The sequence below is a fragment of the Glossina fuscipes genome, unplaced genomic scaffold, assembly GCF_014805625.2.
Source record: "Glossina fuscipes isolate IAEA_lab_2018 unplaced genomic scaffold, Yale_Gfus_2 114, whole genome shotgun sequence".
NCBI classification, from domain to species: domain Eukaryota; kingdom Metazoa; phylum Arthropoda; class Insecta; order Diptera; family Glossinidae; genus Glossina; species Glossina fuscipes.
This window is the reverse complement of record NW_023998457.1, coordinates 1,711,219-1,737,370: the sequence shown is the minus strand read 5'-3', so window position 1 is coordinate 1,737,370 and position 26,152 is coordinate 1,711,219. Positions and strand designations below refer to the sequence as shown.

General features: G+C 35.1%; 1 protein-coding gene across 5 annotated transcripts in view; it reads right to left on the bottom strand.

The window, feature by feature from the left end:
- Window positions 1-1,117: 1,117 nt before the first annotated feature.
- Window positions 1,118-26,152, bottom strand: part of LOC119639858 — a 39,020-nt gene continuing 13,985 nt past the window's right edge. The window contains exons 2-7 of one of the 5 annotated variants that reach the window (XM_038037533.1): window positions 18,927-18,963; window positions 9,256-9,344; window positions 7,041-7,303; window positions 6,535-6,967; window positions 5,324-6,450; window positions 1,118-2,804 (exon numbers count right to left, since the gene is read on the bottom strand). In XM_038037533.1, coding sequence (XP_037893461.1) covers window positions 1,140-2,804; window positions 5,324-6,450; window positions 6,535-6,967; window positions 7,041-7,303; window positions 9,256-9,344; window positions 18,927-18,963 — 3,614 coding nt within the window. In that variant the 3' untranslated portion in view covers window positions 1,118-1,139. Of the gene's footprint in view, window positions 2,805-5,323; window positions 6,451-6,534; window positions 6,968-7,040; window positions 7,304-9,255; window positions 9,345-10,883; window positions 11,228-18,926; window positions 18,964-26,152 lie in introns of those variants that run through there. The other 4 variants (XM_038037538.1, XM_038037536.1, XM_038037537.1 and 1 more) reach the window with 4 other exon arrangements.

Here is a 26,152-nt window from a genome sequence, read left to right as displayed (position 1 = left end):
TGGTTAACAGACGCAAAATCATCCTCTTGCGTGACAACGCTCGGCCAAACGTTGCAAGGATACATTTTTGCAACTCGATAGGGAAGCTCTGCCACATCCAGCGTTCTCACCAGATATAGTCCCTTCTGATTACCTCTTGTTCAGATTGAAGCAACGTGGTTCGAAATGCCGAAATGGGTCGATGATGTGGTGATCCAATCAATATCTTTCGTTGGAGACGGTGTCGGCACGCTTCCCCACAGATGGGGAAAAGTTGTAGACAACTTTGGAAAATATTTTGATTAATATATATTATACCAGTTTTTCTCAATAAATGTCTTGTTGAAGTAAAAGATTATCAAAACGCATGGAAGCACCTAATAATATCTCCTTCTTCTGTGAGTTAGCAAATCAACAAACAGATGATTCGCTAAATTGAGTGGAAAGGTCCAATGACCTAGTAAATATTGGATGCCTATAGGAAGATAGGAACTCTGTAAGATAAGCGAAAGGAAACAACAAAAACCTATACCGGTATAGATAGATAATAAGGCAGCGCAAGTTTTCAGTTTAAGCGCAATCATCAGTAAGAAGAGATTCAATAAAGCGAAAGAAGATGAAAATTTTACGGTCCAAGCATTTCGCCCTGATCGGTCAATCGTCATTGGCATCAATTTTATCCCAACATAACCTTAACATTTATTAATGAACTAAATCTCTAAAAACGTGCACAAAGACACATTTTATATTTATGTATGCATAGGTATGTACGTACGAAACATTACGTAATAATAATGCTACGACAGCGACTTGAAACCCTTTGGAAGCTGACAGCTGCTATCGCACTGCGCTATGAATAACACTTATCTAGGAATGCTCAACGAGTAGTTGGAAAATTTAGCAGATAGTGTGATATTTTGACGCCTAATTTTGACGCGTGATTTCAAGAAATTTGGGCATAAGAAATACTTTTTAAATTTTAAACTATACATTTGTGTCGATGGCGAACTTTTCAAAATCAGATATAAACGCAACTACAAAATTGCACAAAGCTTGTGCGGATAACATATAAAAGTCTGTTGCATGTATGTATTTGTATAAAGCGTACTATTATAAAACATGTTTTTTTTTTTTTGTTTTTTTTTTTTTTTTATTTTTTTTTACAAACAACCATTGCCCCAACAAGCACACCATGGTATTTTACCCCCTGTATGAGAACTAACTGATAATTTACGTCGTTGCGAGCGCATACTGAAGCTGGTGGAAGATTCACGTGATGAGGCTAAACTGTTCGAATTACGATCTGAGCATGGGACTACAACTTCATGGTTACTATCTTGTCGTGCATGATGGCCGCGATGAGTATTTATATTATTCGTCAGGGAAGAACTATGTTGATGATGATGATGATTATGATGATGATGAAGAGTAGTGCTTGTGCTAACAGCACTCGCGCGTTGATTATTGTGGGCTACGGTACCGTCAGAATGGCGACGTGCACATTTCGAACGCATTACATTGGCAGCAGCACACGCCATTTCAGCGGCCGTAGCTCGGATAGTATCGTGATTAGATTTACGTTGATTTTGCGTACAACCATCATAATGCGGTATACTACTGTCCGATGCACGGTTATGCGAAAATGCACTTGGACTATTTATTGATATAGTTGGTGTTGTGATCTTGTTGAATGCCCTCGTCTCTTCATTTTTATGCACGGAATGTGGAGAGTTTGGTGTACTATGACTACTTTGCTTTAAATTACTTAGCGTTGGATTCGGAGTTATTGAAGGCAAATCAGAACAACTATTCGTTGTTGTCGTTGTTTTTACTCCATTTGTGTTAAGACTCTGGTTCCTAACCGCGAGCATATTTGCCGAAGAGTTTGCATTATTTGTATCACTACATACTACTATAGAAACACGACGAGATTTCCGTTTCGCTATATCTGCCGGCTCTTGCAAAACTTCTTCATCCGAACTTTTGACCGTTTCACCGAATTTTTCAATCCCGTTACCATCACAACTATCATCATCATGCATTGGTTCGATATCCAATGATTTCGTCAGATGACTAGGGGCTGAGCGAAATAAAGCTCTTTTCGCTGCTGCCCCAGCTAACGATGAATATACCGGATTTTTAGAGTTATTGGTATCGCTGAATAAATGAGATGAATTCGTAGCCGAATAGCTGCGTGCTAATTCCGGAGGCGACGTATGCACCCTTTCTTGTGGTGCGGGCGCAACAGATTGTTCATCGGCAGGAACATTTATTTTTATCGGAGATAGTGTCAAATCGCCTTCCTCTTGCGGAGTATTTATCACGGGTAAGGTTTGTGTGGCTGTGGCTGCCACAGATGGTAAAGTGCTTCTTTTAATTATTTCTTCGCTTAAACGATCAATTGATAAGTATTCACGATTATCAGGAAAGGGTAGCATAGCATCGGGTACATTTGGCGATGGACTGTTTGTGCGGTCCTTTTCCAACGATCGCGTTCTTCTCAAAGTTGTACAATTACTCGAATTATCGTTTGATATAATTTTCACTGTTGATACGAACGACGCCGTCGTATTTAAATTTGTCACTTTTGTCGGTTTTATAATCGGTGTCTCACCATCGTATGTCAATAATAAATTCATTTCGGATTTGTAAGGTTTATTATTTTTATTGCTTTGCTGTAACGAGGTGATTTTATTTTCAGTAACTTCAAGAGAATTTCGATTTAGATTTTCTATCGGTTGATCTTTTTTCAATTGCAAGGTTAAAATATCCTCCGAAATGGCGTCGATATCGTTAAGGATCGCTTCCAAATTAATTGAATCCGTCTGAAAAAGTAAAACATAATTAAAAAAATTCAAAATTAAGGTCTCAAAGATTTTGCCATCATTTCGTAACGAAAACTCAACAGCGTTTAATATCTTTACTTTGTTTCGATTCGATTCGATTGAAATGTTTTTCTTAATATCGTATAGTAACTGGTCAGATAAGGTTTGCAATTAACCAGACGAAACCCATTGGTTACATGTTAGCGATAGCTTGCGCCCCGCAGGTTCCACGGCATTCCTGCATCACTTAGAGGGCCTATACTAAAGCTGGAATATCACATATTAGAATTTGTTTATAATCAAAGGGCGCCCCCCCCCCCCCTCCGGATATTTAACATGTCTAGTTGTCTATTGTACCCGTGAATTTGGGGCACGGTAAACTCTGTACGCAGCATTCGATGTCTTTATCTCTCCCACGCCGACTTTCCGTGCGCATTAAGAAATAGAAAGGCCATCCCTTGGGTATGCGACTTATAAAGTTCTCCATGCACCCATATTTCGGGTTACAATGCCATTGCTCCACTTTTCTCATAGATACTCCAAGCATTAGGATAATTCATCCACATTTTTCCTTACGGATTTTAAATGTGTAAGGATCAGACAGATCAATGCTAGTCATGCAATCACAGTACTACTTCTCTGGAACGATGCCTGAAATCTGCGATAAAACTTTAGGCATCGTAGTATCTGAGTAAAAAGAAAATTAGACTTGCAAGCGGACGACTTCTCCATAGTGGGTTTTCCTTGCAGGGAAAAAGTCATTGGGCAAGCAGATAGAGGGATGCCATGAAGTAAATTCAGAAACACACTTCCGCTTATGAAATTTTCTCTGCATGCTGCGAAAATCAAATTTCCGTTTTTATAAGAAACTTTCTTTTCGGATAACGAAGCCTAGGTATCCGGAAAGAAAATACCATCAACTGCTTCCGATTTACAGTTTCGCTTGCGGTGACCTCAAAGCGCGCCCATATGAGTTTGATATAACTTTTTTTTCATACTCTGCCCCACTTGCAGGGTACGTTAAGTTTTTGCGGATGCATGCAACACCGAGAATAGCTTAGTATAGACGCAAGCTTTTATTTTACTGAACGGTTAAGAGTCATTTTCAGAATCGATCTAAGCTTGTCTGTCCATTCGTCTGTTGTAATTTCTTATGTTTTGGCCCAAGGAAAAAAATCTTTCGGAACGGATCACTCTTTCGACCACTTCCCACATAAAAAGTTATTTTACAAATAATCAAGCATTAAACATCAATAACTGTAGAGTAGTGCAGGCCCTGCTTTGCCATTATTTTTTTACTTATGTAGGAAAAAAAAGAGAAAAGCGAGAAGGACAAGGTTTATGTATTTTTGTTATCTTGTTATTACATTTTAATTACTGGTCTTCCTATACGTCATTGTGCTCGAGGAGTAGTTGCTTTAATGGGAAGGCGATTATTAGCTTTTATTTCGCACAACCGACTCTTCACTGCGCTCAATATCAATTGAACTTTTGCTATTACGGTTAAATGAAAGTAAGTCGATGTTAATTAATTGAATAAATCAAAGGAAATTATTATTAATAGGACGGCTTAATATTTCTAACTTAGCTTAGGCTATTAATGTTGTGACTAAGCTGTTTAAAGGCTTCGGTTATTTCATAATAAGAGTGCAATAAATTGAACGCATATTCACACAAGAATGTTCAAACAAGATTATCTTGCTGCACGACCAGTTACACAAACTAATTTTTAAAAAAATTGAACATTAATTTTAAAAAACGTCACGAATTATTTTAGTCAAACTACTGACCCTTGCTGGCAACAATTGTTTCTTATCTTTCTAGCAAAACATGGGCTCTTGAACATGTTCATCGGTCTACGCGCCAATTCGTCTGATTGTTTCTCTGCCTGATCGTCCGTCTATTAGTTTGCTTATCTATTATCTTAAGCGTCTTCCAATTCCATAAATTTAAACGAAAAGCTAGTCCATATAATCATGGCCAATGAGTAATAGTTCACTAAAAACTGTTATAATACGTAAGCACAAGGAAGTATGCATTAGAAGACGCTTAAGAAGATATATAAAGACACTTAATCCCAAAAGGTCTAGAACCTCATATGGTGAACCACTATCGTCGACACTCTTGCTATACCTATGTACAGCAAGCGTTCTATCGAGATAACGCCTTTAAAATAAGTGTCCGGCTTGCTTGTGGGTTGCCAACATACTGTACGACTGTACGATTACCATGACAAGTTCCTCTTTAACAGCGCTATGCGCTGTTAAGACAATCTGTCCATAGTCATCTTTACCCGCTTTCCAGACGTTCTTACATTTAAGTTGAATGTACGGAAGGTGCGTACACAACTTGGCTTTTAAGCGTACTCCAGTTACTGAGTACGCAAAGTCGACATTTTACCACCACAGTAAGTCTCCCTAATCAATTCGTAGAAATTCTTCTCAATACATATCTTGTAGCATCCAGTTAGAGAAAAGAAAAAAAATAAAAGCAAATTTTGAGCCTCTCTTCAAGCTCACCTGACATTCCGAATCCATAGCAAAGCTATTGCTTGACTTATCTATTTTCATTGCTCTTAAAGTATAACATGACGCTGATACCAATATAGACGGTATGATTGTTGTTGTCGTTGTTGTTGCCATGATAGGTTTAGTAACTGCAGGTGCGGTAATTAAATTATGACCAGATTTTTGTGCGATTGCATAAACAGGCTCATGGGGCTTAGTAAAATGATTTGAGTTCACCAAGTTAGACCGATGGCCGTCAATTTTAGTACAAGCGTTTGCGGTAGTAAAAGCAGTGGTGGTAGTTTTAGTGATAGTAGTGGTAATGGCTACAGTGCAGGTAAGACATGTGGTAGACCTTAAATGTAAAGGTAATAACTGTAAGTTTAACGCGTTGCAGGCCACTAAAGCGGCAGTTAGGGTTGAATTGCAAGCAGCAGAGCTTTCAATCAGATTGACACTTAAAGCGTTGTTGCTACTGCTACGATAGGTATTCTTAAGCGAGCATCCCGCGTTGTTAATATGTTCTTCGTGATGCTCGTAGCGCTGATGTTGAAATGGATTTTTACGTCTAAAGAAACGCGGACTTACTTGTGCTGCGGGGAATTGTTTTCTTTGAGGTACTGGTGGCGGTTGGGAGGAAATAGATGTTTTCGTACATCGATACGGTGTAGCTAGACCATTCGTTACGTACAAATCAGGCGGTTCACATTTCCTCTTTTCATGTTGTAATGAATATTTGTTGCTAAAGGTCGTCGGCGATGTCGCAGCCAAAAGCATCGACGAAGAAGGCAGGCATCGCTGATTTGCTAACGCTGTATTTAGTTTAAGCTTTGGCCGTAAAGGCGCAAAGAAATGTTTAGGGGTTTCCACGTTATCGATGCCAGATACTGTCACAATAGCAACAGTTTCAGTTTGCTGCGAAGCAGAGGAAGTTGTGATTATTTCGTTTACATTGCTCTCTGCTATGGGACCTGTAGTTGCGATGGCGGTAATGCCGCTTACAGGCTGAAAAGTACTTAAAGTTTGTGCGGTCGAACGTTTTTGAGCAAAAGGAGATTGTAAGTTATAATCCCAACCATTGGTATGACGTACTAAAGGTTTTTCGGCACCGGCGATTGAAGGACTCTCTCCAGAAGTTTCTAAACAATGAGAGAAAAAGAAGATAATAGAAGACTTTAGAAACATCATCCAATGTAGTCGAATGTTTTTATAAGAAATTATACCATTTCTAGGATTTAAATGCTGAGAGACAATATTTTCAAAATACGACAAGGGTGGCACGGTAGCTTGCAAATCGCTTAACTCATTTGCAACCAATTCAATAGGAGTAAGAGGAGTTAAAGGTCCCACAAAACTAGGAAGTGTCGTCTCCGAACCGTATATATCGGGTGTATAACCGAAAAGATTTTCATTTTGTTGGGCGAGTGTATGCTCAATATTACTTAGAGTCTCTTCAGATACAACCGATAAATGATCAAAGATACTTTTATTTGCCGACTCTTCGGTCTTGCAAATCGTTGTTGTTGTTGTGAGCTTTACATCTTCGCTTGCTGCACTTTCCTCCTCGTTATTGGAATTTTCCGCTTTAATAATATCCTCAGCAGCATCATCATCATCATCACCGCAACAACATGGTCCAGTACAGGAATCTGAATCCTATCATTTAAATATTTTTATTAATAATAAGCGACAAGGTAACGTATGAAATCATAAATCTGTCACTGCTTACCTCACTATTATAATTGTTATGCATAGTCTCACAACCGCAAATCCTAGCCCCAGCTTCACCGTCGTCAATATTGCAACAGCAATGATGTTCATTGGTCGCATTAGTGCTAGCACCACTACAGCGTATAGCGCAACCTCCTTGATCATGCTCCAAGAATTTCGCTTTAACTGTTTTATTAAGACGGTCGCATTCATCCCGTAAGATCCATATTTCACGTCGTAATAACTCATTTTCTTTTTTCAAACGTTTAATATCGGATTGACCTATAATCGAAAAAATATTGCTTTAGGAAACTATTTATATTATCATAATATTTATACGTTTGTATATATATGTTTAAAATTTCACACAACAACACATGTACTTTTTCTCGCTTTCATTTCCTAGAACATGATACCTCGTGCGTATATAAATCAAATAACAGATTGCCTATGCGCACATAAGTAATTCATCATCTTATTATGTGTTTATTTTATAATTTTAAAATCTGTTTTATGTACAAAAATGAATTCTAATAATTTCAACATTATTTAGAAACTATTCGCCATAAATATGTAAAAATTCTTCAACATAGGAACAATTTCCGCAAAGTTACTAACGATATTTTGTAATATCTCACCCAAAACTTTCCTCAGATATTTATGGATAAAATAAATAACACATGAGCTAAGCCAAATCAATATTGGAGTATGCCTGCATGGTGTGCTCTCTTTCCAACGAATGCTACGTAGAGCCAATTGAATCCGTTCGAAAGCAATTCTTGCTTCTTGGCCTTAGAACTTTGGTTTGGGACTCGCTTGTCTCTTTGCCGCCTTTTTGAAAATGGATTGCTTCCGTTAGGCTTCTGCACCTGCGCCAATATGTCCAAAGTCTTTTTTCTGTAAGCACACAATACGGTATACGGCATACGATGTATGGCGTTATTTCTTTTTAAAGTGGAATTTCAGTTTCCTATCAGATAGGGCAAAGACCCAGCTTTGGCTCATCAATTGCTGCCCGTGGGCATTCCAAACATGTGAGATATTCTCCCCGACATGGGATCCAAAGAAAAAAAGCCAATCTTCTTGTCGAAGCCAGAAATCTTAATGCGATTCTCGCTTCCGTTAGAGGTCTCTGTTGGTAATCGTTACAATAGTCGCCAATTCGAAGCCATACGAGCCGACTTCGCAGGCAATAGTCTTTCTAATTCCATGTCATACTTTACTTTTACATACTTTAACACTTTTTTACACATCCAGTTGTTAATTTGCAGAAGAAGAAGACCTTAAACGCCAAGATAGAACTTAATAAACGAGGAATACGTAAAAATAACTTGAGGCTAAACCTTGGAACAAAACGAACTCTTAAATTTCAGCACATATTACGACAAATTTGCCACATTCATCCAATTTAATAGATATCGCAAAATTTAATTCCCAGGCTCCCATATTATTCATACCACAGAAATTTGAAATTCCTTGTGCTTTGTGTTCTGCGATATATCTCTTATCAGTGAAATAAATTCCGTTTGTCAGCAATAAATAAAAGTTTATAATTTCTGTAAAATTATTTACAAAGGTATATTAAGTTTGTGCGGGCATCCAAAAGAACTTCAAGTCGGCCCCACTTTTTAATATGCTTATCGATTCAGAATCTCTTTCTTTCAGAGTCATTTTCTGAATCGATCTAAGCATGTCTGTCCATCCGTCCGTCTTGTTTTCTTCCGTTGAAAATGCAGGTCGCAGTTTTCGAAATATTGTGGCGAAATTTATTCAAGGACGAACGCCATTAAAACTAGTTCGGATCGGATCACTTTTTCGGCCACGTCTAATGTAAGGGCTCCTTTTGAAAATCATATTAAGCAAAATGGTGAGCGACGCCCCACTGTTGGGAATTTTACTAGTTAGTCGTAATTAATTAATTTTACCTAATATGGGTACTTTATCCTGCTTATGTCGAGTATACTCGTTTTTTTTTTTGAAAATCAATTAAATCTTTAAAAAGTTACTATAATTAACTTATAATTGTTCACAAATGCAAGAAAAAATTTAATTAATAATGAAAAAAGCATACTTTGATATAGCAATTTATTGATTTCCACTACAAATGTAATTAAGGAAAGAAAAAAAAAACAAGTTAATAAAATACCATTCATTCTTTCGTCTAAAAATTGCTTTTATGATATACGATATAAACGAGTAGACGAACGGTTTATCCAATCAATCATTTCACTCACCTCTTTCAACTTCAGCATTAATGTTGATGGTACGCAATCTTAACTCTTCATTTTCGTAAATCATGCCACGTGATGACTTTCTGTCCAATCTGCAAACAATAAATACTCAACATGATAAAAAAAAAAAAAAAATGAAAAAGAAGAGCAACAATAGAAAACGATTTGCAATTAATTAAAAAATTTCTTTTTCTCCCAATTTTCTCTCTACTCTTACAAATGGCAGATATCATTAATATGAATTTCAAGTATAAAAAAGAAAGGGGGGCAAAAAAAGAACGAATCTCTGTGTTTAAAAACCATTATAAAATTTGTACAAAAGTATTTTGGATAATTTAATACTAAAATCAATTAAAAACGTCCTTTGTTTTATAATACAAGCCGAGATGTCACTTTACTAAAAGGACGCACATTTATATGTCGAGTTATTACAAATGATACAGTAGCGGCAAGCGAAATACCTTTACATCACTAGACGCTTAATAAAGTTATTCATATAACGAATTTTTCAAATAAGAAGTGGTCCGCATTGAACCATCTTGAAGAGCGTTCATACTTGGCCCAAAATACGTTAGTTTACCAAATTTCATCAAAATATCTCAAAAATTTCGAAGAAACCAAGATGGACAGAGGGACAGATTAGAATGCACCCGAAAGTAATACTGAAGCGATCGAAATTTCTAAAAATTGCGACCTGTAGATTGAACACAAATAAACTAGACGGACAGATGGAGAGTCAAGTTAACTATAACTATAACAAATGATGACTCTATCTAAAGTTCTTCTGGATATTGCGTATACCCACACATAGTTAATATACTCTTGTAGCGCAATACTAATTATCGGTTTTACTTTAAATAAATGCCTATAAAATGAAGACTTGAAATATATACAATGTAATCGATTGGTCCATTTTTGCAATTAAATATCGTACATTAACTGGTGATAGCTAGAAATTTCGTTCCTTTCGTGGGATAGAAAGATCTTTCTCTCTCATGAAATATATTTCTGGTAGATCAGTATGAGATTCTAAGAAGACTCAATAGTTGTTTGAATTAAAAAAATCAAACCGCTCACTGCCATGCCCACGACATTAAGCCAAAAAATTATAACTTACTAGTCCTGGCCTCTTACAGAGTACAATTATTAAAAAGATGAAATTGAAGATAAACTTCCCTCTAAAGCATATATAGATTTTTTCTCCCGGCGTTTCTTTTGAAATCGTTTTGTCTACAACGGATTTTAAGGCAAGTAAAAACACTTCAGTGTGTTAAGGTGTGCCAGTAGATACCCTGCAGAGGGCACTTTTCAAAATAGACTTTTTATGAGAAGTAGTCGAAAAAAAAGTTAAACCATTTTCAATACCGTTCTTCCTTGGACCAAAATAGACAGCAAAAAACAGATAAACAAGTCAGTGAATCAAATTTCATCAAAATATCTCATAAGGTAAGACTTATGGGTTGAACGCAAGCAAATAAGACGAACGGGCGGACGGACAGACAAGGTCACATCGATTCAAAAAGTGATTTTGTATCACTTCTGCTGGATTTTGTATAAATCCGTGCATAATTATTATGCTCTTGTAAGCTTAAGTTAAACTTTAGAAAAAGAAAAAGAAAGATTAGACTTACTTGCCTGCCTTCTCTGAACGCTTACTAAACCTTCTTTCAATATTTGCATTTTGCTGACGTGCATAGTTTGAGTTATGCATTTAAGGTATAAAGGCAGTTTGTTTACGTTTTCGTTTGCGAATAAATCAATTAAAATTATTTCAATGTTACATAATCGAGACCATCTTGTTTGTTTTTTTCGATCACAGCTTTCGTTTCTTGGTGTTGCATGTATATATTGCGTGTATATATGTATACAATAACGTTTCAATCACTGCCAATACTAAAGCATTATTTGCTCAGCCATTGATATGTATTTTTAAAGTGTATTTAAAAATACTTTTTTATTAATTTTTATTTTTATTTTTTTCTTTAATTTTTTTATTTTTTTTTTGAAAAAACTTTTTTCTTTTTTTTTTTTTTTTTTTTTTGTTTTAAAGCCTATTACAAAGATTTCATTTAAAAAAAAATTATGTATTTTCTATTTATTATTTATATACGAGAAATAGATTTTTTGGAATTACACTATATTTTTTTTTTTGGTTTTTTTTTTTTTTTTTAATGTAGTCTAACATAGAGATGCGTGCTTTCGATATTTACATCACACTCATGTTCTATACGCTGGTCGCATTAGACTACAAATAATAATTTTCATCAATTTTCCTTTGGCGTTGGTGTCGGACTAAAAATTCATTGCCATGCAACAACAAGAAATCAACTTGAGTCAAATAGTAAACAAAAAAAAAAAAAAAAAAAAAGGAAAACACCATAAAAGAATAAATTAAAAGAAAAAAAAAAAAAAAACACGCAAATGTTTTAATATTCTATAAAGATGTATGTGCATGTATGACTTAAAAAGAAAAAAAAAAGATAGAATAAAAGAATACTTGGATATAAAAACAATATATCGAATAAAACCAACAAATGCAAAATCATCTTTTACCAACAGTCTCGATTTTGTAAAACTTTCAAGCATAAAATATTTTGCGTTCATGTGTCCAGCTTGTGGTGGAATCTACATTTTAAGTAAACATCGGTATTTATTAGAGAAATAAGATGGAATGCATGCTGTTACAATTATTTCGAATTCTATGAGAAAAACTTAATTGATTGTTAAAATTATACAGAAATGATATTCGGTTTGGGTCGAATTTTCTATCACCGTTAGCTGTTAGCATACAATATTTTAAACAAAAGTCCCTTTACTCTATAGAATTCTATCATATATCTCGTGCATATTTCAAAATATAAAACATGCCAACACAACTTTGATATGTCGATCGTATATTTCAAAGCATCTTATCTGATCGCATTTAAGGTAATTATGTTGACAAAATATCATGCGACATATCAACCGTATATCCCACCCAGCTACGCTCGTCTCCTATATATTTCAAAACATACTTATACTTAACCGCACTCTAGATCGTACAAGACATCAAGCACCTCATATATATTAAAAAAATTCAACAGGGTAGCACTGAAGACAAATCTGCTATCTACTCTCTCAAAACTTGACAGCATTTAATGTAGTTGTTCTGTCACAACACTACTCGATACGTCAATCGCACATCTTATCGTCCTCCTTTGTATATATTTCAAAGTCGGGAACTTGGCAGCATATAAAGTAATTGTATTGACTCAACGCCCCTCTATATTCCGATCGTACATGATAACGCGCACTAAGCATATATTACGAAACATACAAACTAGGCAGCACTGAAGATGGTTGTGCTATCTATAGTTGGTCACCTAAGGTAGTTATGCTTTCAAAATACCATTGGATACATCAATCGCACATCTTATCGTTCTCGCGTGCACATATTTCAAAACATGAAGCTTAGCAACACTTAAGGCAATTGTGCTATCTAAATCCTACTCTATGTACCGATCGAGTATCGCATCGGCCATTTCGTATGCATATCGAAAAAGAGATCTGTGAAGGAAATGGCATCCTTACCGTACATCACCTAAAGTAATTTTAGTAATATAAAAGCTAAATATCATTACCGGATACTGTGCGTTATTTTCACGTGAAATCAATAGAATTTCTTTTATTCCATTAATTTTTTATCCTAGCCATATCCGATGCGTCTAGGTAGGCCATGAAATAATAGCTAATAGCCCATAAGTAAGATCAATTTTGTATTAGGTTACCGAGTAGGTAGAGTTAAAAGTGCGGCAATTAAAGTTATATGCTCAGCAGGAGTACGGATCGTAGGTTTAACCAAAAGCCCATGGACAGATGTGCCACAGAGGACGATAAGCGAAGAGACAGTTGCCATGTTATATATGAAAATTTGAAATATATCGGACAGATCTGTATATTTTTAACTCTTCTTCCTTTCACTCCACTTTTTTAATTTGTAATATCGGCTAAGTTAAGCCAGAGTAAAGATTAATGATAATCCTTACTCTCTGATATAACAAATAACGGCTCAATCTATTGCATTATCTCGTGTTCATGCTAAAGGAATATTTCTATATTACTCAAAGTGTATTTGAATGATATGATACAAGACTTTGGCAAACTTGATGAAACGCTTTGTAATGAATATGAAAGCAGGCACATGTAGTGCACGTACGTTGGCAAGATACATTGTTATAAATGAAAGGCATATTTTGGCTATCGACTGAAACAGGTTTCTTTCATCAGTATTTTGCTTTTTTTTTTTTTCGATTTCATATTTATTTCATTTTATTTTTATACTCATCACTGGAAATTGGGAAATACGCAGAGTTTTTTTAACAAGGGGTGTTACATTTTAAATCAATCATCCAAAAGCGCCATTGTTTCAGGAGATATAAGGCAGATGGCGCCATCGAATTAAAAATAAACATCGCTTATATTCATTACATCCTTTTTGGCTCGAAACTGATTGTCGACATCGTTCGATAACGTATTCATTCCCAGTAATTATAGAGACTATATAAGACAAATTACGATTGACTTATGCCGGCAACTTATTTAACGAACTAAACTGTTACACATTGTGATTGAAGAGCTTATTTCACTGTTTCTTTTGGATCTTTCTAATCCTACACGCGATAGTTTTATCTGTATAACCAGTCGAATGAAAATTGTCTTTATCATGCAGGATAATCCGGAGGACTTTTAAGCGAAAGCCTGCAGTTCCCTAGATCGTATAGAAACCCGTCCGTCCAACTCATCTGTCGAAAGGCCGTTTATTGTACTCATTGCTAGACATTGAAATATATTACCTCTAAGTTTGAAATCCTTCGATAATCCCTTGAATACGTTTAAAGAAAGCTTGTTAGGGTAATATGATTACGTTATTAGCCATCTAACTGACTTGTACAATCACTTATGTTGTAGTTTCTTTTTGCATAAGAATTGCGTCTATGTAACTAGCTCTTAGGCCATAGGCCTTTAAGGCTTCCTAGCTACTTAATAAAATCAAATGAAATAAATATGGATTTGTTCGTGCATCAAGCAAGATCTAGAGGGCGTATATATCGCAAATGTCATCGAAAATGTACTAATTTTTACAAGTTGCACGAATCGGCTGAAAGGCGGTTATACGTTGCCGGTCCGAACATGCCGGAAAATTTAATATAACATCTTTTGCTAAAAGGCCACATAATAATTAGTGGTTCTTTGGTTCCTCACACATAGAAATATAAAGTATATGCTCAGTTGGAAACTTTTTTTCATTTAATCTTATAAATCCATAAAGGCAGATTGTTTGCCTTTTAATCAAAAAAGAACATACCATAGTTTGAAATCTACTTGAGATCTTAAATAAATTTATTCACATTATCCATTTATCGGTTCGACAAAGAGGCTGTCTGTTCTCTACTGCGAGAAGAAAAAATGCGTTTAAGATAGTCGAAGATTAAGCTTGCAACGTTCCCATGTAATCACAATCACAATATACGAAAACTTATCTATTAATCTAAAATTAACTTTGGTTCAAAACTATGCCTATGGCTATTGACAATTCCTGTGATGTAGCACGAAAAACAATAATTTATAATTTATGGCAAAAACAATTTCAAACATGATACAAATCATTTCTGGAATCATCCAAAAGCAAAAGAAAAGTCAATCAATAAACTGACACGCCCAAAGTTAGCAGCGTTTCGTTTAGATAAGGCATCCTATAAGTTGCTTTCTAAGCAATTATAACCCCTATACGCGTTACAACTATCTACAATAAATAACGTACTCTTGTTCTTGCGAAATAGCAGCAAAATAAGCTAATATCAAATTTCTGGACTCTACTCTTGTATTAAAATATTGCATCCTAGTTATCGCAGGTATTATATCTACTCTAGAGGAGATTCCAGTAGGAGACGCTACATTTTTCGTCAACTTGAGTTGCGAAATCGGGACCAAAAGTCCCTTTCATTTATAACATGTTTTCTATAGTCTTAGAACTTTTTTTACAGCAATCTGCCCATAATGAACATAACTGCCGACAGATTTTCCCCTTTTCGTACATTACGATTGCAACGTAAGTTGAGAATCATATATTTGGTCTTAAAATTTTCCAAACGCCTAACTAAAATCCCCAGCATAAATTTATAAGTCAGGGTAGTAATCATGTAAGTGACAGTCAGCTTTTGCCTTTGTATTCAGCCGGCTGAATACAATAGCTAAAGATACATTTTTCATAAGTATTATTCTATAAATACGAAAAAAATCAGCCACGCCCATCCTCGATTAGAGATTAATGCAAATTAGTCTTTTTCGGTTTTTTTTTAAGATAAGGAGAGTGGACTTAAAAAATTGGGTCGTAGCAGTATATACTTACTTGTTTTTAATTTACAGAATTACCTAAAAAATGCTGCCAATTTTCCTTAAAATATATGCGGAGCAAGCACATATAAAAAATTTTGACTTTCCCTTTCGTTTTCTGCTGCTTTTGCTAAAGAAGTGAAAACGAAAGCGAAGGTTAACTTTAAACTAACCGACTATACGTCCATGGTTTTCAATATATACGAAATATGATATGCAATATATATGGAACGATCTGTATCAAAATCGATTTATTTTAATAAAAAAAAAGTTTAAAGCGAAAATTTTATGTTAAAAGTGGGAAAAGAATTTATGCTCATGAGTTTCTTTTAGAAAAAATTTATGAGCAACAATTGCATATTTTAAAATACAAGTGAAAACATTGTAGACGGACTAGACCGACTTTTAAGTACCCTATGCCATATTGCCTGATACAATTCTTATTTTTGCCATAGAACACAAAGTTGTACCCTTTTTACTATTACGGAAGTGTAAAGTAACAATTATACCTCTTAGCAAATAAAGGCTCACTTTCCTTAAGAATGGTTGTGCCAAAGAGATTAAAAAATTGTGATACCTGTTGAAAATTCAGCATAGTTAATGTTTAGATCAAACTGCTGTCATGGGTCAATGTTCATCATAAAATATTAAAGATTAAACTTTTCTGCCCTAGAAAACAAAAATTTTTGTGCATATCTTAATATAGGATAAGATCCAAAAACCGTCATCAAAATTTTGTAGAGTTAATTTTTATATAAAACTGCTATTATGGTAACGTATTAAAGCCTTCTTCTTTGAAAAACAAAAATTTTCGTAAAACTCCTTATGTACAGTGGTCCAAATTTGGTACGGTAATTTTTTTATCTTAGATTACTATTATGGGTTAAGTTTCATCATAACATATTAAAATTTATACTTTTCTGCCTGACAATGAACTAATTTTCGTGAAAATCTCTACATAGGGTAAAATCGAAAATTCGTATGGTTGATTTTTTTATTTTAAATTACTACTATTACGATCTAATTTTGATTGGTGATCCAAAAATTACCCCAGCCGGTCCAAATTTTCCACATCCTTCTTCCACTATCTTCTTTTTTTAACGGCTTTTCAGAATAGGGCTTTATAAGGAGAGTGGTCGAAAAAGTGGCCCAATCCAAATCATTTTCAATAGCTTTCGTGGTTGGATGAAAGCACGTCATTATAACAAATTTCATCACAATATCTGAAAAATTGCGACGCGTGGGTTGAGCATAAGAAAATAAGAAGGACAGACACGAAGGCGTAGATTCGGAAAAAAGTTCTTATTTGACCGGTATATAAAGAGGCTTAGATGGATTCGAAAAAAGGTGCCGAATCGATCGGTATCACGACAGCTGGGTTTACCTTAAAATTAATATAATAATTGAATCGATTCTGATATTCTTGCCGTTCAATGCTTCCTAGTATTGAATATGTTTTTAAAGTCCTTTTAAAAGCTGAAGCCAAGAAATGCAATCAAAAACCTTACAATGGGCAACGCCCTATTATGAAATACCCTACATTACTTTGCTTAATGCACTTATTCATATAACGAATTTTCAAAGCAAGGCGTTATATTGGTGTTACAGTGGCGAAAAAGTGGTCCGATCTCAACAATTTTCAATAGCGGTCGCCTTCGAGCCCAAAACACATTGGTATACCAAATTAAATCAAAATTTCTCGCAAATTGCGACATGTAGGTCGAACTCAATAGATTAAGACGGACATATGGATAGACAAGCTTAGATGTAGATGATGGACATGATGGACAGATAGACAGTTTTGATTTCATAAACTAAGAACGGACGGGTGTGGAATGCTTTTGGCTAAGTTAATGTCATGATAATCATCTGTACGCTTCTTCTCAATAGAGGTTTGAAATGTCTTACCCATGATGTTAACCGACAAGGCGCACGGGAGATGCATTGAGAAAAGATAGAAAAATGGACAGTTGGCGAAATATCCTTGCAAAGAACTTGAGACCTATATTGCCAAAATGCTGTTCTGCTGGGTGCCGATGAGTTCCCAAGAAGTGTATTGGACATAAATTCGACATTTACGTGTTTTGCTTTTCAATACCGCACATTCGACTTTCGGCAGCGGAAACTTGCGATGAGACTCAATATTTACGTATATCGAAAATATTCTCCTTTAAAATTCTTAAATTTATTACCTTCTTAAAGCTATTTATTCTTCTCTATGTTTAATAAATAGAAAAAACCAATGTGCTTTTATACCCGAAGGATGAGGGGTATATTCATTTTGCCAAAACGTTTGCAAAGCCCAAAAAGAAACATCAGAGGTCCGACGGAGGTCCGACGAAGTATATATATTCCTGATCAGCATCAAATTCTAAATTGATTTAAGCACGTCCGTCTATCCGTCTACGTAATTATTATTGTAAACAATCTCCTGGCCGCAAAAATGAAGCTATCGACTTCAAATTTTGTAGAAACATTGAAAGTTCTTACACGCAAGTTAATATTGAAAATGGGCCGAAGCAAGATCACGCCCACAATATCACGTAAACTGTTTTCCAAAAGGAATGAAAAATTGGTTTTTTCCTCGTTACTCATAAACTATGCCAGACATATGCACAAAAATTGAACGCATATTCGATGGGCGATGCTGTAGCATTTGTGCACAGAAATAGAAAATATTCACCACGCCCACTCAATATTATAATGTATCAATATTTAATTGTTTTTTGAATACATTTATAGCACGCAGCTTCAACAAGCTTCAAAAGCTCCATAAAGTACGGAAATTCTTGGACAGCTTGTTTGTCTGTCCATCTGTCTGTCTACGTAATTTTGTAGTATTTGTGATAAACATTCTCCCGTTAGCCTAAAAATATACAAAAGAATTTGGAATTGACCTAAACTTCACAAAAGACACGCCTTCAACGCCCACATGCCTACACGAAAAAAAATTTTAGTTTGAAAATGGAAGAAATCAGCCGCGCCCACTCCATATTATAGAGCTTGAAAATTTTGTTCTGTTACTTCTTTTTTGGAATAACGCTCGTAGGTATAAGAGATTCGGTTCAGAGCGAATTTATTTTTTTTAATTGTTTCTTTTTTAATTCTTCCGGTTTGAAATTTCTTTTTTTTCTTATTGCTTATCATTCTTTGAAAGTAAAATTTTCAAAGCAAATTTTTCCGTACATTTTTTTTTTTTTTAAATGAGAGAATATATAGCAAATTTTTTTGAAAACATTAAAGAGTAATATATATATATATATATACGTATGTAATAAATAGATAGAGACATTTAAATTTACCTGCTGTTCAGTTTATAATGCGCATGCCGTCTTCGTTCTCGTAGCATTGCCGTTCGTTATTAATTCCCATAATACGGCAAAATATACAAACAAAAATGTATAACCGAAAAAATAAACAAAACGACAAAAAGTATAAATAGGAAAAATCAAAAAAAAAAAAAGAAAAAAAAACAAAAAAGAATAGAAGAGAAGAAGAAAACAAAATAGCAATTGGGTAAGCAGTTACCAAATAAGGCGCACAACAACAAAGTCGTGAATAGTTTAAAGTAAATATTTAAAAATAGAAGAAGAAGAAGAAAAAACAAAAGTCATGTCATGTTAGTGAAATTAATTTATATCTCAGAGCGATGTTTAAGTTAATGTGTTAAGGGATTTCCCTATATGCAATAATGAACTTTGGAAAGTAAATTTCGTGCGTAAAATATTTTTTTAGTAATTTGTCTTCTTCTTTTTTTTATCTACAAAAAAAAAGCATCAAATTTCGCATTTCGTTTTCGTATTGATAAACACACTTCCATTTATGAAATTTACCGTGCACACGAAAAAGTGATCCGATTTGAGCCATTTTTAGTGGCGTTCATACTTGGGTCAAAACACGCCGGTACATCTAAAGTCATCAAAATATCCCATTAAGCAGCGATCTGTAGACTGAACAGAAGAAGACAGGATAGACAGACGGACAGACAAAATTTGATCGGTATTATGAAGGATTGGTTTACCTCAAGTCCGCACCCTTTTACCCTCTCGCAGTTTTTTGATATGTTTTAAAGGACGCTAAAACCTATCAGAAAAATCTAATTTCATTACCCTGGTTAGGGGACATCACCTCGACATTCGCCAAAAACCGGCTCCCTCCATATACCCAAGAACGTAAAGGCAAAATATTGCAATGATGTTGCTAATGAAATATTCGAACTTATATACATAATGTTTTTGTTTCACTTGCTAATGAAATATTCGAATTTATATACAAAATGTTTTTGTCTCTTTTCAGCAAGTATGTTTAAGATTATGCATTATGCGGACATATTTGCAATATTAAAGCGTTTGCCCCTACATTTGCTTAAGAAGTTATATGTATGGTATTGAGTTGTCGTCAAACTTTCTATAGGCTAATAGATGGTATGTGTGTTATAAAAACATTTCCGACGATACCTTTGTTTTCTTCTTACGTTAACGGCTATGCTTACGCGTGGTCTTAAATTGTTCCTTATTAAATTGCAGGCAAAAGTCGCAGAGTGTCTTTCCCATTTTTAAAGTTCTCACCTTTCTTGAACCAAAAAGCAAAACTCATGAATCCACCTAAGTGAACCTAAGCCAAATTCGTCCAAATTAGACTCGGAAGGAGAGAGCTGGAGAACTAATCAACGTTATAACAATCTTTGTAATGTATCTTTGTTATGCAGCCCAAAAATGATCGCCATACATATGTAGTTCAAAGAAGTGGCAAAGAAGATTATAAATAAGCGGAAGACGAATCGATGTTGCTCTTTGATAAATCCTAAATGACACCTGCGCGGGATTTGTTTACAATCAACATAACGGTCATGACCGGGTTATGACAACAATTTGCTTCCAAAGAACTAAAGAACGCATCTCTGAAACATAGGCGTAATTTTTTTCAATTGAAGTTCAAAATTTCAGTACAATTACGCAATGGATTGGATTTTAAAAATTTCTTACATTCGTTAGATTGTGTCGTCCTGCTGTTTTTTGGCAATAGAATTGCTTTGCCGCATATTGAGTTCTTTTATTTCTTTTTCTTTATGGAGTTACAGTTTTGGGGAAAACCTCCCACGATTTCATGTTCATGTGTGTTTTTTTTTTTTTTTAATCTACTTGTAATATGTTGGGTGTGCACGCAGAATGGTACGCCTAATCATTTGAAAGGGTTTTCCTCTTCGTCTTTAAACAATAATTTCATAATTGAAAATAATTTCATCTTGAAAAATGTTTTGATTCCTGCTTTTTTGTGGGGTCTCTGTTGAATTGATTGTCTGCCGTTTCTCTTCTCTACCAGCGAAATATCTTTTTCTCGCGATTTTTTTTCAGCCATCTTTGAATTTATCTATTTACGTAACTCATAAGTATTAGTGCATACAGTGGGTGCTGTATGCATGGCTTAACAATTCCTGTGAGACGACAGTTGCAAAAAACTGGCCCTCGACAGTGATTGCCTTCATCTATATCGTTGCGAATGTGAAACCAAAGGCGACGTCTATCAAAACAACGTATGTAGTCTTTACATTCCAAGTATGTCCATATGTTGAAGCGATTTTCAACCAATTTCACTTCGGCTATTGAGGAGTAAATATTGTATTCAGATATAAAGTCAGGATGATCGATGTCATATAACATTTTGAGACGACAATTGGATATTTCGTTTTAGAGAAATGTACCGGCTTTTTAGTATACAACGACATGCTTGCCTTTAGCCTTACAATTTTCAGTCGCATAGATTTGCGGGTAAATGGCAACAAAAAAACTTCTTTTGAAGTTTATAGAGTTTGATATCTCACAATTATTCATAACACTGTTATACTCGGGTATTATAACACCATCTGCGATAAATTCCAACTGTTTTGTTCGAAAACTATTGGATCTTCGCAATAATAGACTATGCTATGAGCTATGTTCCCGATCCTAACAATTAAGCAACTGGTAATACTTATAATCGTATAGAGGTTGTTTGTCTTTATAAAACGGCCGGATCGCCAACATGCATTGCTCCACAGTTTTATCATATGTCAATGCAAACCTACAGACAGATCATCTTGGACGTTCCCTCAGAGAGTATTTTTGACTTAAAATTATCTTTTTATCTGACTCGTTCAAGGCAAACTCAAATGACGTACGAAAATGATTTCTACAAGCGAAAAGTACAAGCGACAATTTATGAGTGAGCCAAGTATTTACAAGGAGATCGTATCTGAAGACGTTCTGTCTTTTATTGGGTCACCGCAAAGACGTACGAAATCCATATACATCTTGCGAAGCTATTTTTAAATATCTTCAAAATTAAATAAATGATAGCAAAAGTTTGAAATCTTAAAACTAGGGAAACGACTAAAAATTCTTAGCATAACAGAATCTCTTTTTGATGCCGCAACTAAATTTAGCGTACTACCCCATGGTCGATTGCATCCAGCAAAAAACTCAATTGCGTAAGGAATTTGAAGATAACATCTTTGAGCCTTTGTGGCGCCGGTAGAACATGGATTTGGTTTATATCCAGTTACCTCGGAGGTAAGAGATTGATTTATCAGTCAAGTCATCGGCTCTTTTCAGCACTTTCACCCGTTCGCCCTGGCTTTGCTGTTTACCGCGCTACCTTCTGCCTCGAATTTTCATTATTTAATCGCTTTTTTCGCCTTCTCATGTATAACTTACAATACAATCCGTTTCCAGTTCATTGTTTCTATAGTCAAAAGTGTTTAAACACTACTCCCTAATCCTATTTTAGCTGCTTATTACGCTGGTCTAATTAAATCGGCTCCGTGTTATTTCTTATCATTCGTTCAAAAAAAAAAAATTGAATCTCTTCTTTATCTCGTCTGATATTCTAAATTCATAATAAAGCTATTGATCGAGTTATCCCTATATTTATGAGTGTTAGAGTATAACATGATACGGATGCAAGTATAAATTCGAAAATATCAACCTCCAGATCAAATACAAGAAATCTTGGGCTGAGTTGACGACAGCTTCTCCTCCCTTCAACTATGATCCTTGCTGACCACTACCATGTCCACATTTGCGGAGTACATTATCTAGGCAAACGCTTAATTAACCCTACTATACTTTAAAGGAGACTTGGAGAACAATGTTTTCGAAGTATAGACAAAGGCAAGCAGAAAGACCGAATTCACGGGAACGTGGTGCATTGAGGTTTTATAAATTGGACAACGCGGTAACAAAAAGACAAAATATTGATTTGAAAAGGGGAGAAGAAATTTTTTTTGTGAGGAGAATAAAATAAGTACAGAAAATTTAAGAAAAACAAAAAATTCTTGCTAGTTTCTGATGTTTTATGCGTTGAGTTTCCAGCAAACGGTTGGACATGACGGAAATAGAAGAAAACAAGACAAATTCTATAGTTTGGGAAGTTTTTTTTTTTCTAATATAAACACTAAGATCTAAGTTAGCACAGCTTTTACACAGAAATTAATAAGCGTGTGTATTACAAGTTTGTGGGGACATATGCGACACCAAAACGAACTTGGAAAAAATCCTATTATTGTACCAATGTACCAACCGATTTTAAAGCCATTGCATGTCTGTTTGTCTTTATGATCTTTGGATAAGTACTTTGTATTCAAATTACAAGTCGCAATTTTCGAGATGTTTTAGGCTAAAAGCATATCCGCCAAGCACCGTCTGGACCTCTCCTCGTCAGTTTTTAGGAAGGTGCATAAAAAAAAACTTTTTTTTTTATGTTGCTTAACAAAAATCACTAAAAAACAGAATTCTGGCATGGAAAATTTGACTGCGGCGGAAGTGGAAGTGAATCACAAACGCGTAAAAACGCTGTGCTGGGACCCGGCTGACCATTAAATACCCTACACCACTTCGTGCGATTATTTACAATAAAGCTTTAGGTGCGGAGTTGCTGAATAAGTGGTTCGATTCGAACCATTTTCAATAACACTCGTTCTTGGCCCAAAAAATGTTGGTGCAGAAAATTTCATTAATATATATCGAAAATTGCAACCTATAGGTTGAACACAGGAAGACGACACGAACAGACTGACGGACGGACGGACAGGCAAGAGTATATTGATTCAGAAAACAATTCCTAATCGAACGGTATAGTAAAAGTTGGGCCTATAGCAAATTCTTCTGGGTGTGGCGTACATCTTGCAGGTCGAACGCAAACAATCATGGACAGGCAGCAGACGAACAGACAGACTTATATCAATATAATTAAAAGTGGGTCTATCTTAAACCATTTTGCAGCCTACATACGTCTGCACTTAGCCCTGGGTATACCCTGCACCATAGGCTATAATAAAATCTTTCACGAGTAAATTAAGTTTGCCACGGCAGTTGATGTTTTAGTGTACAATTTTTGTTGCATGAAATTAAATTAATGACCTTATTACGCGATAGGATATGTAATGGTCGGCCTTGCCCGGTCATAATGATTTTACTTGTTTTCCTTTATCTAAAAGCTGCATATATGTTTTATTATATAAACATCTAAAGTAAGAACGCACTATTAAATATATTAAATTTCAAATTAGAAAAAACAAAAGAAAAACTCTTCAAACCTATAGAGAAGATGTTCAATGACATTTAATCGATGAGAATATCGAGCGTGGGTGTATATACGCAAAAATTTCCATCATATTGTTTGTGTTTTTAAGCGCTATGCATATTGAATATGCGGAACATAACGAGTTATTGATTAAATCTTAACAAGAGTAGATAATATTTAAAATACTTCCTTCCCAGTGACGTAAAAAAATAACAAATAATATAAAAATGTAGATATATGTGTTTTATTGTTTAATTTAATGTAGTAAACAATGAAAATTCTTCAAAGGCGATGAATTCATAAAATTTATGTATTTTGCATTTTTTTTGTTTCTTTTTTTTTTTTGCTGTTCATAGGACTTGGACTTATAACACATTTTTTTCTTTCGAGGTAATAATATTAATAAACAGACAAAACATTAAGTAAAAGCAACATTTGTTTCATTTAAGATGCTTGAAAGAAAGTAAAGAAATATGTTTTGCATTCCTATAGAGTCGATTAAGGTTCATACATAAAATCTTTAACTTGGTGATTGCTTTTTAATTATTGGGTCGAGTTATAAGTAACTTCCGGTACAGGTAGATAGAATCTATTGTTTGTATTCACCCGCTATAAGTCACCGAACCAAGCGGGTTTATGTTTGCCTATATAGACGAGAATTCAGTTAGGCTTGTGTCAACTGTTTTTTGTGTTGCGTGTTACGTTCAACTGTTTTTCTTAACCTCGAAAATGAAGAGTCAAAAAGGATGAAGGGCTGATAACTGATCAGGCATTTAGAAATTGGCTTATATCTCTGCTCTATTCCGATGTTGACGATAACCTTTTAAAGGCAATATTGGAGTAAAATCCACGCCAATCAACAAGAGGTATAGCAGAAAGATTTAACACCCTACAATCGACTATTAACCGTGGAGAAATTAACGAAGATCAGCAATTTAGGAGTATGGATACCTCATAGTCTCAATAAACAGAATAAAGAATATCGCATGTTAATCGCCACAAGTCTTTTCTCACGGGTAAATGTGAAGCCTTTTTTAAAAAGAATTATAACAGACGATGAGAAATGTACTACCTACGAGTAAAAAGATTTTAGTGTGTGTATAGTGTGATTGTCGAGGCATAATTCATTACGAACTCTTAAAATCAAATTTAACGATTACTGTGGATAAATGCATCCAGCAGATGCAAAGAGTGCAAGAGAAGCATCATGAAAAGCGTCCGGCACTCATCAATCGCAAAAACGTCCTTCTTTTACACGACAACGTGTGACCACGTACAGCAAGGATGACACAAGAAAAAATTCTTGAGCTCGGACGGTCTGTTTTACCACAACCACCTTGATCGCCGGACCTTGTCCTCAAAGACCCCCATCTTTTCTGAATGGAAAACAATTAATTCTGAAAAGCCAGCCAGGTAGGCTGTCGAAAATTTCTTCCAGTCCAAACCAACCATATTTTGCAAGCAAAGAATTGAAAAATTGCCAAGAAGATGGAGGAAGGTCATACCAACCAAATTTCCTCTTTCTTTTTGCGAGTTTTGTCAACATTTTCCTTCTTCTGAAGACAAGAAAGTTAGGTGCCTTGAGAACTGTTTTCCTTTTACGACACTGCCGAGGCAGAATAAATCGCAAGACAGTCATAAGCATTTTGACAAGATGATGACGGCAGAATACGGCTGTAATAGCGTTGTTCTGAACTACACAAACGGCCGATCGCAACGTCAGAACATGGAAGTGACAGTCGAATTCTATGCAATATCAAAAAGACGATTAATAATCGATCAGAATAACAGAATGCGGCTCTGATAATCGCAAGCAGCACTAATGACGGTACTCTGAGCAACATCGCAAAGATGAGTAGTAACTGTTCGCAATGCCTAGTAGATGTTTCCAATAGTCTAAGCAATACCACAGAAACGACTAAAGACCGATCAGAACAACAAAATTGATATTAATGGATATTTACTTATT